Below are 12,679 nucleotides of genomic sequence, written 5' to 3' on the forward strand. Positions count from 1 at the left end.
AGGAGAATCAGCCCTTACAGGCTGTGCATTTCTGTAGTTTTTTCTTTGTTTGTTTTTAAAACAACTTCAATTCACAGTGCTATTGGTGCTTTGGGTGGGTGTATTTTGACTCAACCTTCCTTCCAAAGATTTCATTTGGACACTAACTTGGAAACGTCAAAGGTCCAGGGGTTGAGCAGCATTTAGCAACCTGGTAAACAGCTATTGGAGGGCAAAAAGTGCAGCACACGCTATTCCCATGCTTCAACTCTTTTTTTTTCTGAGGATATTGATACAGCTTTTAAAGTAGCGATTCATTGTGTGCCTGTCAGCACTGTGCTGGGTAGAAAGACTTGTGAGTAACATCCTGGAATATTTTAAGAAAATGATTAAAGGGGCGAGGGGACTTTTTTTTTTTTAACAAAGACATCAAGATACAACTATAGATGCAGGGTAGATCTATAAAAAAATATTGTAAGTGGATCTAAACATAGGATAAATTATCATTCCTATAATTAAGCCTAATGGACCTTTCTGTGTAAGTTTGATAAGATGGCTTGTTAATGTTAAAACTTTTTCTATTTAGCCAGTAACTATGCATAAAGGACAAAACGGAAATAATCACCCAGATATTTGTGTCACTTGTGTTTAATTCTCATTCATTGTCTTTTATAGTTTTAAAATGGGAGATGAAGTAGTGGGGCTGATATCTCTGCTGATAAAATATGTAATAATGACTGTTTTCTTAATTTAAGTTGCATATGCTCTTTTTGAAAATGAAAGATTGCCAGTAGTCAATGGTGAGTTCTTTGCATTGAAACAGTATGCAGTAGAGGCAAATGAAGTCAAATAGTGCAAGGAAGTTTCAATGATGGGTAGAAGTAAACACCCGAAGGCTTTTTTCAGAGTAGGTGGTGAAGGGAAGTTATTTATCTTAAAATCTTCATTATTTTTACTCTAATTAGAGAGTATTTGTTAGGTATGCTGATTATTTTTACTTTAAGTTGTATGAAAAAATCCTGGTATGGAATCATGCTTATCGGAGTGGGAACTACGTTTTACATTGATGGGCATGAATTTTAATTTGAAGAGGATACAGAATATAGTTTTGAGTTAAATTAAGGTAATTGAATGGAATAAACATGTGCTGTTCTTATACAAATGTATTCTTTTATACATATAGAAAGTAACAAATTATTGTCAAGTAATTGCATGGGACTCTATTATCCAGCAATTAAAAAATTTAATAGTGCCGCTTGGCGTGGAAAAGAAAAAGAAAACAAACACAAACAAATAAAAAACAACAACAAAACAAAAAAACAACACAAAAAGATAACCAACCAACCAAAAAAAAAGGTGAAGCAATTCTGGGGTTCCCTCTCTATGATGCTAATTCCCATACAAAGGACAAAAGTATTTTCTTATTCTGGTCTCAGAATTGGATCTCTGGGACTTCATTCCTCAATAGGATTTTGATTGATTCTATTTTAGTAGTTTTATCTTATTTCATAATGTTTGTATTAAATCAGATACCTCTGAGCACTTAATCATTTTTAGCTTCTAGATCTTTGTATTTAATATTATATTTGCTGTCAAAATTTAATAAAAATAAGAATCACAATAAATGTAAGTCATTGATCATATACAACAAACTACAGCAATGACAGGGAACCAAAAGCCTGATCCAGAAGTCTTTGTCTGTAATAGAGACTAGTATAGACTTCAGTGGATTTGGGGTCAGGCCTTGAATGGAAACAAAATGGCCTGGAATATCATAGCCATTAATCCACTGTAATAACCCAGTGTCATTATTGAAAAATAGTGACTAGCAAGACAAATGGGAGGATGCTGCACTGCGTTCGTCTGGCATAAAGCAGAGAAGCTACAGACCAGATGAGAGGGATCTGGTGTATAAAACCAAACTGTCCTTCAAGCACCCTTGTCATCCATCTCTTGATCATAAATTGCAAAGGAATTAGCTGGTGTTGCCTGAGTGGGTGACAGGAGACAAAGGCTAGAGGCTCCCAAACCTTCCTCACAGGCTGCATCCAGGAGAGAACACAGGTGATGGCAATGCCAAATGCTGCACTGTCCCCCTTCTAGGGACGGGGGGAGCTGAGCGTCACTGAACAAATATCCCTGACTCAAGTGAGTCATCTGTTTACAGAGATTAAAAGGCCCTTTCACTTAGGTCAGGAGCTTTGTCACTGGGGAGCAAAAAAATTCCAGGCATTAATGTGAGAGGAAAGGAGCATGACTGGGTAGAAAAGATTACACAGACCCTGTCGTCTTTACATCTGGAAGGAGACAGTCATAAGGACCTGATTTCCAACTCCTTTTCCAAGGATTGTTTCCATAATTTGCATTAAATGCTCATTATTAACAATAGAGAACTATATCTTGATTATGTGTGTATGTACTGAACATGCTTTGGTAACGCCTTTGGGATTGGGACGCCTGTGCTAGTGTTGTAAATCAAAGAAATAAGCCTTTGGAAACAAGAAGTGTTCCACTTTTCAACTGTTGATCCCAGTACTGCTTGAAAATAAATCCTGATTTACTGATTAAGTTGGGTGTGATGATTCTAGCCAGCTCAGCTGCTTTAGCATCACACCCAACTACTTGTCCAGGTGAAGCCCTTTGTCTTCTAGAAGCCTTGAAAAACACTCTGAGAACCAAGCTGCTAAAGTATATTTTTTCAACTATTTTTGCCCTTTTATTTTCCTTTTTACCAGCTAAGGGATGATTAGGATGAATGAGTGGGAATGATAAATTTGGTGACAATGAGGAGGTGTGACCACTCTGTGTGGAGATAATACAAAACAAGGATATCTCCAGTACCTCCCAGGGGTTGGTGAACATTAGCTATTGAGAACAAGTATCTTAAAAAGCCCTACTGGCAATTTATTTATTTTATTTATTTAAAAAAACCCCCTGTACATGCTGGTGGGAGAGGAAAAATTGTTACTGTGTGAGCTATCAAGTCTGAAAGGGAAAAAGAAAATGTTCTTATCATAAACTAAATGACAGCCTATTAAACCAGGTAACTAGCATCATGCTGGCCATTTGGCTAAAGTATAAACAGGTTTGGATTAATTGGCTGTAATGAGGTTGTGCTATCTAGGGGATTATATTTAAATATCACTTTTCCTTCCCATATGTGTTGACGAAGCTCTTCTGGATGGTTTTCAGGCATTGGTATAAAAAAATTGATAAAAAAACCTAATCTGTATTTATGCATTTGTACCATAAAGAATAAAGACAAAAGTGTCATAAGGGATTTAATTTTTAACAGTGTCTATAACTGGGAACATACCCTGATGCTGACTCTCAGAACTGCTCTTCCACAAAAGCATAAGCTTGGTTAAGTGGGAATGAACGTAAAGCTCAGCTGGCTGCAACCCACATAATCATGTGTTGTTCTTTCCACAGCTTATTTCTGGATAACTATCAGTAATATACTATTGGTTATAAGAAAAGAGAGCTGGTACTTATGGAGGGTACATACTTTAAGAGTTTTCTTTCTCAGAGGGAGAACGCTATATTTTCTAGTGACTCTATGTGTATCATGTGCTAAATTGTCCTATTTCCACCTATGACCCTAGAGTTTCTCTGTTGCACCAAAACTCTTGGGGATGTTAAAAAGGCAGATAATATTGTGTGGTCTAACTATAGGGTTCCCACCAAGTGACTGGTGAGCCTCCTGCAACAAATCGCAGCAGACAGTGCCGGCCAAGTTTTGCCCTCAAGTACAGAGCACGTGTCATAAATTTTCTTTGCTGATGGATCTGTAAAGCCAGGTGCACAAATGCCGTGTTGAATGTACCTGTGTCTCTGAGCATTACAGTTACAGGACTATTCTTCTTAAAAAGATAAACAAGCTTGTAAATTTTGCAGATACATTTTTGGATATTCTGTTAGAAATTGTGGTCTGTCGTGTTTGCTGCATGACTTGGGCTTCTCTCTTTTTGCCAGACAAATGGAGCTATAACACCAGGATATTCATTGTAGCTAGAAGGAAATATTAATTCAAGGTTCTGGTCTTGAAAGCTCCATTTTAATGGTATGTTTGTTTGTTCTGCTCTGGTATGTGAGCATGGCTGTACACAAACACTCATCCTATTTCAAAGAAAAGCTGAAAGATGCTGAACCTTGTACAGCCTGCAAGCAACTTCAGTGTATCTGTGCACCTGCTAGTTTTAGGAGCACAGACTGCAGAAACAATCGCGCCGCCTCTGGCTTTGAGATCTCAGAATTGTGAATGACACTTCAGGGTTTGTAACTGCTGCCGGGCTGGTGGGAGAACTTAAAAGCTGCTGATATAGCTTAAAATGGGAACAGCATTGTATCTGGGGGTGGGGGGGAAGATGCCTTGGAAATACTTGAATTGATCAGTTTTGCCATTCTATTCAAATACTTCACTTTTTAAAAGCTTCAGATCAAGTCAGTTTGGGTCTTGAATGATGCAGCTTTAGTGTCTGTTTATCAGCCACTGGTGAATATGCAGACTGCAGAAGCTGAACTATGGCATTTTTCATTTTTAAGGTGAAATTGAACGACCTGAAAATGGATCCATCTTCTCCTGTGTTACCAGCAAACATTTTAGAACAAACTGCCTTGCGGCTAGGATGCAGTCCCACAGACAAGGAACTTGCTTTTCACTTAGATGAAGAAGATGAGTTAAAGCATCTTCGTCAATGTTTCTTTATCCCAAAAGTCAAGGATCTGCCTCCAAGTAAGAATTGTAATTACAGTGGGAAAGTGGGTAGAAAGGGTGGGGTTTTGCATCTTCCACATGTGTTTATCACAAAACCTTGGAAATCATTGTCACTTATGAGATAATTGAGCAATTGCAGTCGCATCTGAACACAGTGTGTCCCTGATGTTGCTAAATCAATCTATCAACTTATTCTAGCACCAGAAGCTTTATGCTCTCATTCCCATCCTGAATAAAATGTGAGGATACAGTACTTACACAGTGCTTATGCTGTCAGTCAGCTGCTTTGAACAATATAGTGACTGATTGAAAATTACAGGCAGAAGCTTTTCTATCTAATGGTGTGAAACAGCAATGTAGCTTACAATAGTTCAAACTAGTTGCTTCCTCAGTATAATATAGTTTGATATTATCTATCTAGTTACAATTATTTTAGTTAATGAAAGAGATGGTACATGCGCAATATTAGTAATAAGGCATAAATGTTAGTAGTAGAGTTTATTTTCTTCTGGAGGCTGAATAGAAGACTGTGCCTTAGAATGAATAATTGATCTGAGTAAGTAATTAATACTGAAACCTTTTAGTTGAAGATCTTTCCTAATTTCCTCATGAATTGTCTATGAATAGATAACTGTACACAGCTTCAGTGTGGCCATGCGAAATGGCTCTCAAAATTTTCCCCCTCATTCAAGGTCTGTAGGTTGTTTTGAGGATGCGGTGGCATGTCTGGCCATAGGTGCAGGGATAGCTTTGATTTATTTAGGGAGGACCTGGTGTGCACTCCCAGCCCAGAAAAACTACAAAACATTTCCATGTAGTTTTTTTCTATACCTGCTGGTGTGTCTGGTCAGAATTATGCAGAGAAACCTGCTAGGAGTACCTGTGGAGCCAGCAAGGTCCTGGGATCTTCTCCAGCTTCCCAAGGCCTGTCTGGGCTTATTTTCTGCTCACATGTCAAGTACACGAGGAGCAAAAGCTGTGCCTGCTCTGCAGTCCCTGGTCATAGCACACGGGAAGCTGAAGAAATGGCATATTATTGCCTTAGATGGTGCATGTATAGTCTTTCTCCTTTTATATATATATTTTTTTTTTGCTTTGAGAGAAAGCATCTATTAAAAATTAAAGGGAAAAAAAAAAGTCATAGAACTTATTGCAAAACGTTTTCATCTTCTAATAAATGCAGATTCAATTTTTTGCAGATATTTTTCTGAAAAGAACAGTAGTGGTAGTACGTGAAAAATTACAGGTACATTGACCAAGTTATATCCAGTAAAGATCTGTGGTAGAAAATGATACCAATTGTCTGAATTCCTGGACATCTTTTGAAAGTATCTTTGTCTTCAATATGTTTCTGCCTAGCAATGATGAATGTTGGGAACGCAGCCTGCTCATGCCCCTAGGACACGGGGGTGATAAATCTTAGTGCTCTATGGACTAGTGATATTGGCTTATCTTTCCTAGCATTTAAATCCTTGGGTTTTGCTATTTATATTATTCAGAGTGGAACTGGACACTTTACAAATATTTAAAATTGGTGCTTCCTTTGCACGAAGGAGGTTTTCTCAGCCTGTCTGCCAAAAAAGGGTTTTTTTTTCTCTCTTTTTCCCTGGTTGCTTACAAGCGTTTCTTAAACCCCATCTGTTTGTTTATGACTATTCTGTCCTGAAAATCAGTTCTGCTGCCACTGTGTTGCTGGTGCACAATCCCCAGTGCAGTGTAGGTACAGGAGATGCAGAACATCTCTCAGAAGCTGGGGAGAAGTTGGACTCCAGCCGTGTCTGTGGTTCCAGTGTGTCAAATGTCTCTCAAGAATAGGAAAAGTCACTTTTCAGTGTGGTGTCCCAGCAGCTTCAGATTAAAGAATCTATCTTCTGAGAAGCATATAGAGGTTGCGGTACCCCTGTGGCAGTTATCATTGCTTCCCTTCCAACTTCCATTATTGTTTGTTTTTCCATAACTATAATATTTAGACCCAAAGACTGCTGATATTTATTTTTTTTCCCCCCAGTTACTATAATATGTAGTGCTGAGACTGTGGATATATATGTTTTAGTGAAGATAAGCAGCCTACAATGTTGTACCAGTTGAATAGCACAGAGAACCCATCAATCCTGTGTTGCCAAATTGAGGGTTTTTTACCTTCTCTTTTTCCCTTGTCTCTGTTCTCTGTGCTTCAGCTGTCATCAGGAACAGCTTACCCACTGAAACACAGCAGGGGTGTAAATATACATATTTATTTACGTTGTGTGTCTATACCGTAGAGACAGATCTCCCATGACATTTATCTGAGCACAGGAGCGGATCCCAGATAACGTGCTTCTGAAGATAAATGTCATTACAGATATTAGCCATCAAATATTCTTTATGTATTTACATGAAACATTACAATAAGGTTTTAAAATGAAGCCTTACAAGAAGCAGATGTGAATATCCATAGGAGACAACTGTAAGATGACGTACATAAAAATATTTAGAAAGTCATTATAATAGTTTAATTTAGTTATCAAGTTATAAACTGTCACAGCTGTTTATTTGTTATATCAATCAAGTGGAAACCACTAGCAGACTAACTCTCTGGTAAATCTTTGAATTTTTATGTTCAAGCATGAGGGACGAGGCTCAGGTGAGCAAATAGGAAAAGATGACAGCAGAAGATTTAAATAGGTGTTTGCATCTCCTCGCTGACAACAAAGCTGCTTTAATGCTTTTTTGGTGCACTGGGGGGAATTAGGAATGACTGGATTGCAGCTGGGCACCAAATCACCAATCTGATTAAGGCTATGGCTTGTGCTTTGTCATCTTGTAAAGGAACAGAACATTGTTTGGGTTTCTTGGGAATAAAAAGGTGTCCCAGACTGAATGTGTTGAGCTGTATTTCCCTGAAGAGATGGTTAAAGGTAGTGGTTAATCATGAATCTGGTTCTTTGTTTGGAGGGCTTGTGAGGGGGCATAGGAAGGTGTGAAAGAGGTGAACTTTTATCCTTCAACAAGGGATAGGACTCAGCATATAAACAGATTTAGTCCTGCCTTTCTGGTTAATAGAAACTTTGTGTTTTTCCCTTCTGTTTGGACTGAATATTTCTTAAAATTAACTTGCTTTTTTCTTTGAGGTTTAAAAAGTATAGAAATACATCCTCAATGTAGGTGAATGGGTATATTTAGTATGCAAATTAATGTATGTTATAAGATCTGACTAATCTGAGTAGGTGTGAGAATAAATTATAATGTATCTAATTAATCCTAATGTAAATTGTTGTTCCTTTTTTAATATATTTTTTAAAGCTTTTAATCAGGCTACTGTAAGAATACTTTTCAATAATTATCTCCTGTTTTGCACCAGTCATTATTTCATCAATTGTGCTTATTTCCTGTTAGAATATTTCAATATGTATTCAGTGTCAACAGCAGCTCCTCCAGAAATAAAAAGGGCCAATACTGTGAGAGATGAAGGTGGCGTAATTTGGGGAAAGACAATTGCAGGGCTGAAGAGAAGACCAAGGCTTTACTGTAAAGATTATCACTGTGACTGAGAAAGTGTTGGAGCACAAGGATGTGTTGTGCTGATCAGAAGTTGTGAAATGATAAAGATGCTGCAAGAAACAAACCTGTTTTCTGAAGCAGCAGTGGTTCAAAATGAGTCTTGATGTCAGAGAGGGGGAAGTAAAAGGCTTTTTGTGAATAGGGCAAGAGTACAGCCCAATACAGAGTTGATAACACGTCAAAAATAAAAAGAAAAAAATATCCAAAATAACACATGTAAAGGTAAAAAAAACATATTGAAGAGGTAATGTCACTCTCTCCAAGAGTGACCCAAGAGGCATTTTTATTTAGAGAGGATTGTGGTGCAAGAAAAAGCTAACTTGTAATTCCTTACCTGTATGAATGCTTGATTGGAGCATAAAGAGTATTAGTGAGATTTAGAGCTTTCAAATTTGTGCACAAAGGTCCTACTTGCTATTCCCAATGAGACAGTATTATTGTGTTTCTTGATAGGAAAAGAACTGTTAATAGAACCAATTTAGGAGCATGGATAATATTTATGCCTCTCTGTTTTCATTCATATTAGAATAGAGATGAAAACCAGATATAGTATCTGTAAAACAGATTAGGCTCAAATTGCTCTCTTGACTTATGCTTTTTAAAAGCTTCTAAAACTTTAATTAAGAAATTACCCACGTTGTCTATATGTCTGAAAAATGTGTTTCTGATGAAGTTCAATGAAGTTGGCAATTGTTAGTGCAAAAGGTATTAAGAGACCTTTTCCAGGCATCTAATCTATTTTTCTACAGCCCTAACAGAAAATTTTCACAGATGGCAATGCGATCTTATAATTCATTTCTAGGATGTATCTTAACATATTCATTAATTTGATCTGTCTTCTGAGGTATATTGACTATATTTAAGTAAAATATATTTAATGTTAGCTTTTGGGACATTGTAAGTATATGTATAGATGACTGTATATTACTACTTCTAGAAGGTCACCATCACTTGTCCCTCCAAGAATCTCTACCATGAAAAATAATAGAAAAAGGCAATATTTGGATTGATAGATGATGACATGGGGTAATTAGATTGTTCAGAACCTCACTAGAGCTATTATTTATAAATTTCTACTGCCTTGCTTTTCTCCTAATCATTGAAAGGATTTGTCAACATAGATTTACCCCTCCTCAGAGGATGACATGAAGTGCAGCCCACAATATATGCTGACAAGACAAGAACTTTTGAGGCTGCCTTAAAATATTCACTGCAATGACTACGTTTTTTCTAAATAGTGGTTTAACCATGCAGGAAGACCTTATATGAAAGACACAGATTTACTTATTCTTAGCTTTTATTAAATGTGCGATTCAAGTAGTTTCATGACTCAGAGTAGGAATGTATTAATGATGGAATAAAAGTAGATAGCCTAGTCAGGAAAATGCTTCCTCTTCACTCACTGTTGGTTACAGACCTGACAAAAATCAGTGCCAGCTGCTGCTTCACACACAGCCCCAGAGACCTGGAGATTTAATAATGCCTGAACTCACATTAGCTCCAGAACAGGAGCTAAGCCAAAAATTGCAGGAGGGCAAGGGGAAATATCTACTTGCAAATTGCATGTCTTCCTCCTTAGACTGTACTGGGCACTGGTGAGGTTGCAGCTCAAATCCTGGGTTCTGTTTTGAACCCTTCATGACAAGAAAGACCTTGATGTGCTGGAGTGAGTTCAGAGAAGGGAAGGGAGCTGCTGAAGGGTCTGGAGCACAAGTGTGATAGGGAGAGACTGGGGGGTTCAGCCTGGAGAACAGGCCTCAAGTTGCGCCAGGGGAGGTTCAGGTTGGATCTTGGGAACAATTTCTTCCCAGAAGGGGCTGTTGGGCATTGGAACAGGCTGCCCAGGGCAGCGGTGGAGTCACTATCCCTGGAGGTATTCCAAAGATGCATAGATGCCTTTTTAAGGACAGGGGTTAGTGCCAGTGTTAGGTTGATGTCTGGTCTCGATTATCTTGAGGGCCATTTCCAACCAAAATGATTCTGTGATTCCTTCCACAGCTGATCTGAGCCTGGCGAATGGAGAGGAAAGCTGCATATACTTCATTGGGAATTCTCTTGGGCTCCAGCCAAGAAAAGTTAAAACTTACTTGGATGAAGAACTGGACAAATGGGCTCGAACGTGAGTACACTGCAGGGTATGCAAGATGCTAACCTGTGCTTTGATTTTATTTTGGGATCTATCTTGGAAATGCTGGAATAGAAGAATAGAGTGTTAAAACCACTACAACCCCAGAGTAAAACATGTTCAGTGTTTCACTACTGCTATTTATATCTCCTTTAAAGGTATGAGCAGTAAAGCAAACAGAAAACTTCCAGCTGTGATAATGTGCTGTGAGGAAATATAGGGAGGCAGAAGAGGCAAAACTGATTCTGCTAACTGGGCAGCCTTGTTTCAGTAGAAACAGTCTAGATGGAGGCTTCACAATGTAAATGTGGAAACTCTGTAGCTGCTGATTCCCTTATTAATATATGAGTGCTGTGCGTTAATAAAAATGGCTTAGTGTTTCCTATTTATTACTCGTATTTTTAAAAGTGAGAAGGTTGAGAATGAATGGGAATGAATCTGAACTTTGGGAAGCACTCGTTCCTCCTGGTTATTCATTCAGCACGGCACTACAGTTTCTCCAGTCATTTGAAAAAATTGCAACCCCGTCCATTTCTGTTTGATTATCGTACTTTATCAGGGAAACAGCTGAGCTCTTTCAGAAGGTAAAAGTCAGATAGCGCTCTTATCTGTTAGAGTGAGGCACTGGGAGTGCAAACATATCTCATCTCTTTCACTGTACCTTTGCACTGGTTCACTTCCATTCTTACGTTTGTCTTTGCTACAGTGAAGGATGTTTGTTTGTTTGTTTTCCTCAATGATAATAAAAAACCCAAAAGAAAGGAGTCGGCCTTCAGTAGCTGTATCTAAGGGGAAAATGTGGCTGAACATGATTTTTAAGACATGAGGAAAGAGGTAGCAAATCTAGAAAGGCTGTTTGTTAAAAATACAGCACAGGCCCATACACCTTACCCAGAATAAATCAGAAAGTTTAAAAACAAAACAACCCAAGCCCCAAACTAAACCCAATGAAAATCCACCACAAAATCCTGCTAGCTGTGGATGTGCCTCGGGCAACTGAGAGTCAGGATAAGGTCAGGTTAATTTTCAACAGAGTAATGCATGTTTGAAGATGCTGACATATAAGGTGCTGGTGGCTGCAAAGGAATAGATGATTGAAGATGCACAAATAGATGCTTTTATTCCGGTCAACAAGGGCAGCTCAGCAAAATCCTGTCTAAGGTAGTAGTTATGACCAGCCAAAGCCTGTTCAATGGCTCATGTGTTGCCAGTCTGGAATTTAGTGTCTAAGGCTTAGATAAATAAGTAGCGAGAATCTAAGAAATGGCATGCAAACTAGGTACATCCTTCAAGTCAGCAATGATATAGATTCTGACTCTCTTATAAATTGGTTTATCGCATTTTCTGTTTGCTCTATCTGGGGACTCATCTCAAATAGCTGCTATACTTGTCTATTTAAACGTTTTTCAGTGCATATAGCTGATGGCAAGAGTGAAAAGGACAATTACACAGTGTCTGTTGTCAAGGGCAGGGAAGCTCATAGCTTTAGCTCTGTGTGGTGACAGGAACTCATTATAAGGCCTGGAGAGAACGAACTCTTTTCATGCATTTCTTTCTTGTTGTGTTCCTTCTTACAGTGTCACTGTCCCTTTTCACTCCTTCACTTAAATGGTGGGTTACAGTTTTCTGCTCTTACATCTGCCTCCCACATACCTGTTCTGTCTTTGTGTTCTTTCCTTCCGTGTTCTTCTTTTTTTATGCTAATGTATAAAAATTACAAATTCAAGCCACCGGCATTCTTTGCATGGATTAAAAAAGAGCCTTTGAGACTTCATCTTTCTTTCTGTTTTCAGCTAAATCCAATATTTATTGAACAAGGGGCAAAAGGAATGAAGAGTGATGTCTTCTATGCTTAACCTAGAGTAGCCAATAATCCTTTTTTTTTTTGAATCTAGAAGACCATGGTTGAAGTGAATTTTTGGTTGGGTAAAGGCCAATAGGTGTTTTGCAGTGTCTTGTTTTCCCTTTCTCCTGCCACAACTATTTAAGCAGTTAATGTGTTTTATAGAATCATTATTGCATGTGAACATACTTGCTGCAGCGGGTGATGTCTCTCACATCCAAGTAACTTATCAAAATGGAACTATTAAAACATAAGAGAGTCTAATGTAGCCAGTTGTTATGCTGAAAGGCTGGTGGGGTGACTGGGGAGTGGAGAACCTGCTGGATGGAAGTTTTGAGGATCAGAGCTGTTGAGTAGAGGAAAATGAAGACTGAGAGAGGAAACATGGTTGTTCTCTGTGAGTGTGTCAAGGGGTAAACAAAGGGGAGGAAAAAAGGAGCCACTTATGTGAAATAACATGTTGGCACAGCAAATA

General features: G+C 38.3%; 1 protein-coding gene across 1 annotated transcript in view; it reads left to right on the forward strand.

The window, feature by feature from the left end:
* Positions 1 to 288: 288 nt before the first annotated feature.
* The window catches only part of KYNU (kynureninase), a gene marked incomplete at its 3' end in the record, with an annotated part of 57,279 nt that continues 44,888 nt past the window's right edge, over positions 289 to 12,679 (forward strand). The window contains exons 1-3 of the mRNA XM_080346942.1: positions 289 to 333; positions 4,525 to 4,714; positions 10,235 to 10,355. Of these exons, the coding sequence (XP_080203068.1) occupies positions 4,546 to 4,714; positions 10,235 to 10,355 (290 nt within the window). The 5' untranslated portion in view covers positions 289 to 333; positions 4,525 to 4,545. The remainder of the gene's footprint in view (positions 334 to 4,524; positions 4,715 to 10,234; positions 10,356 to 12,679) is intronic.

The sequence above is a fragment of the Nesoenas mayeri genome (genome assembly GCF_963082525.1).
Source record: "Nesoenas mayeri genome assembly, chromosome: 6".
NCBI lineage: Eukaryota > Metazoa > Chordata > Aves > Columbiformes > Columbidae > Nesoenas > Nesoenas mayeri.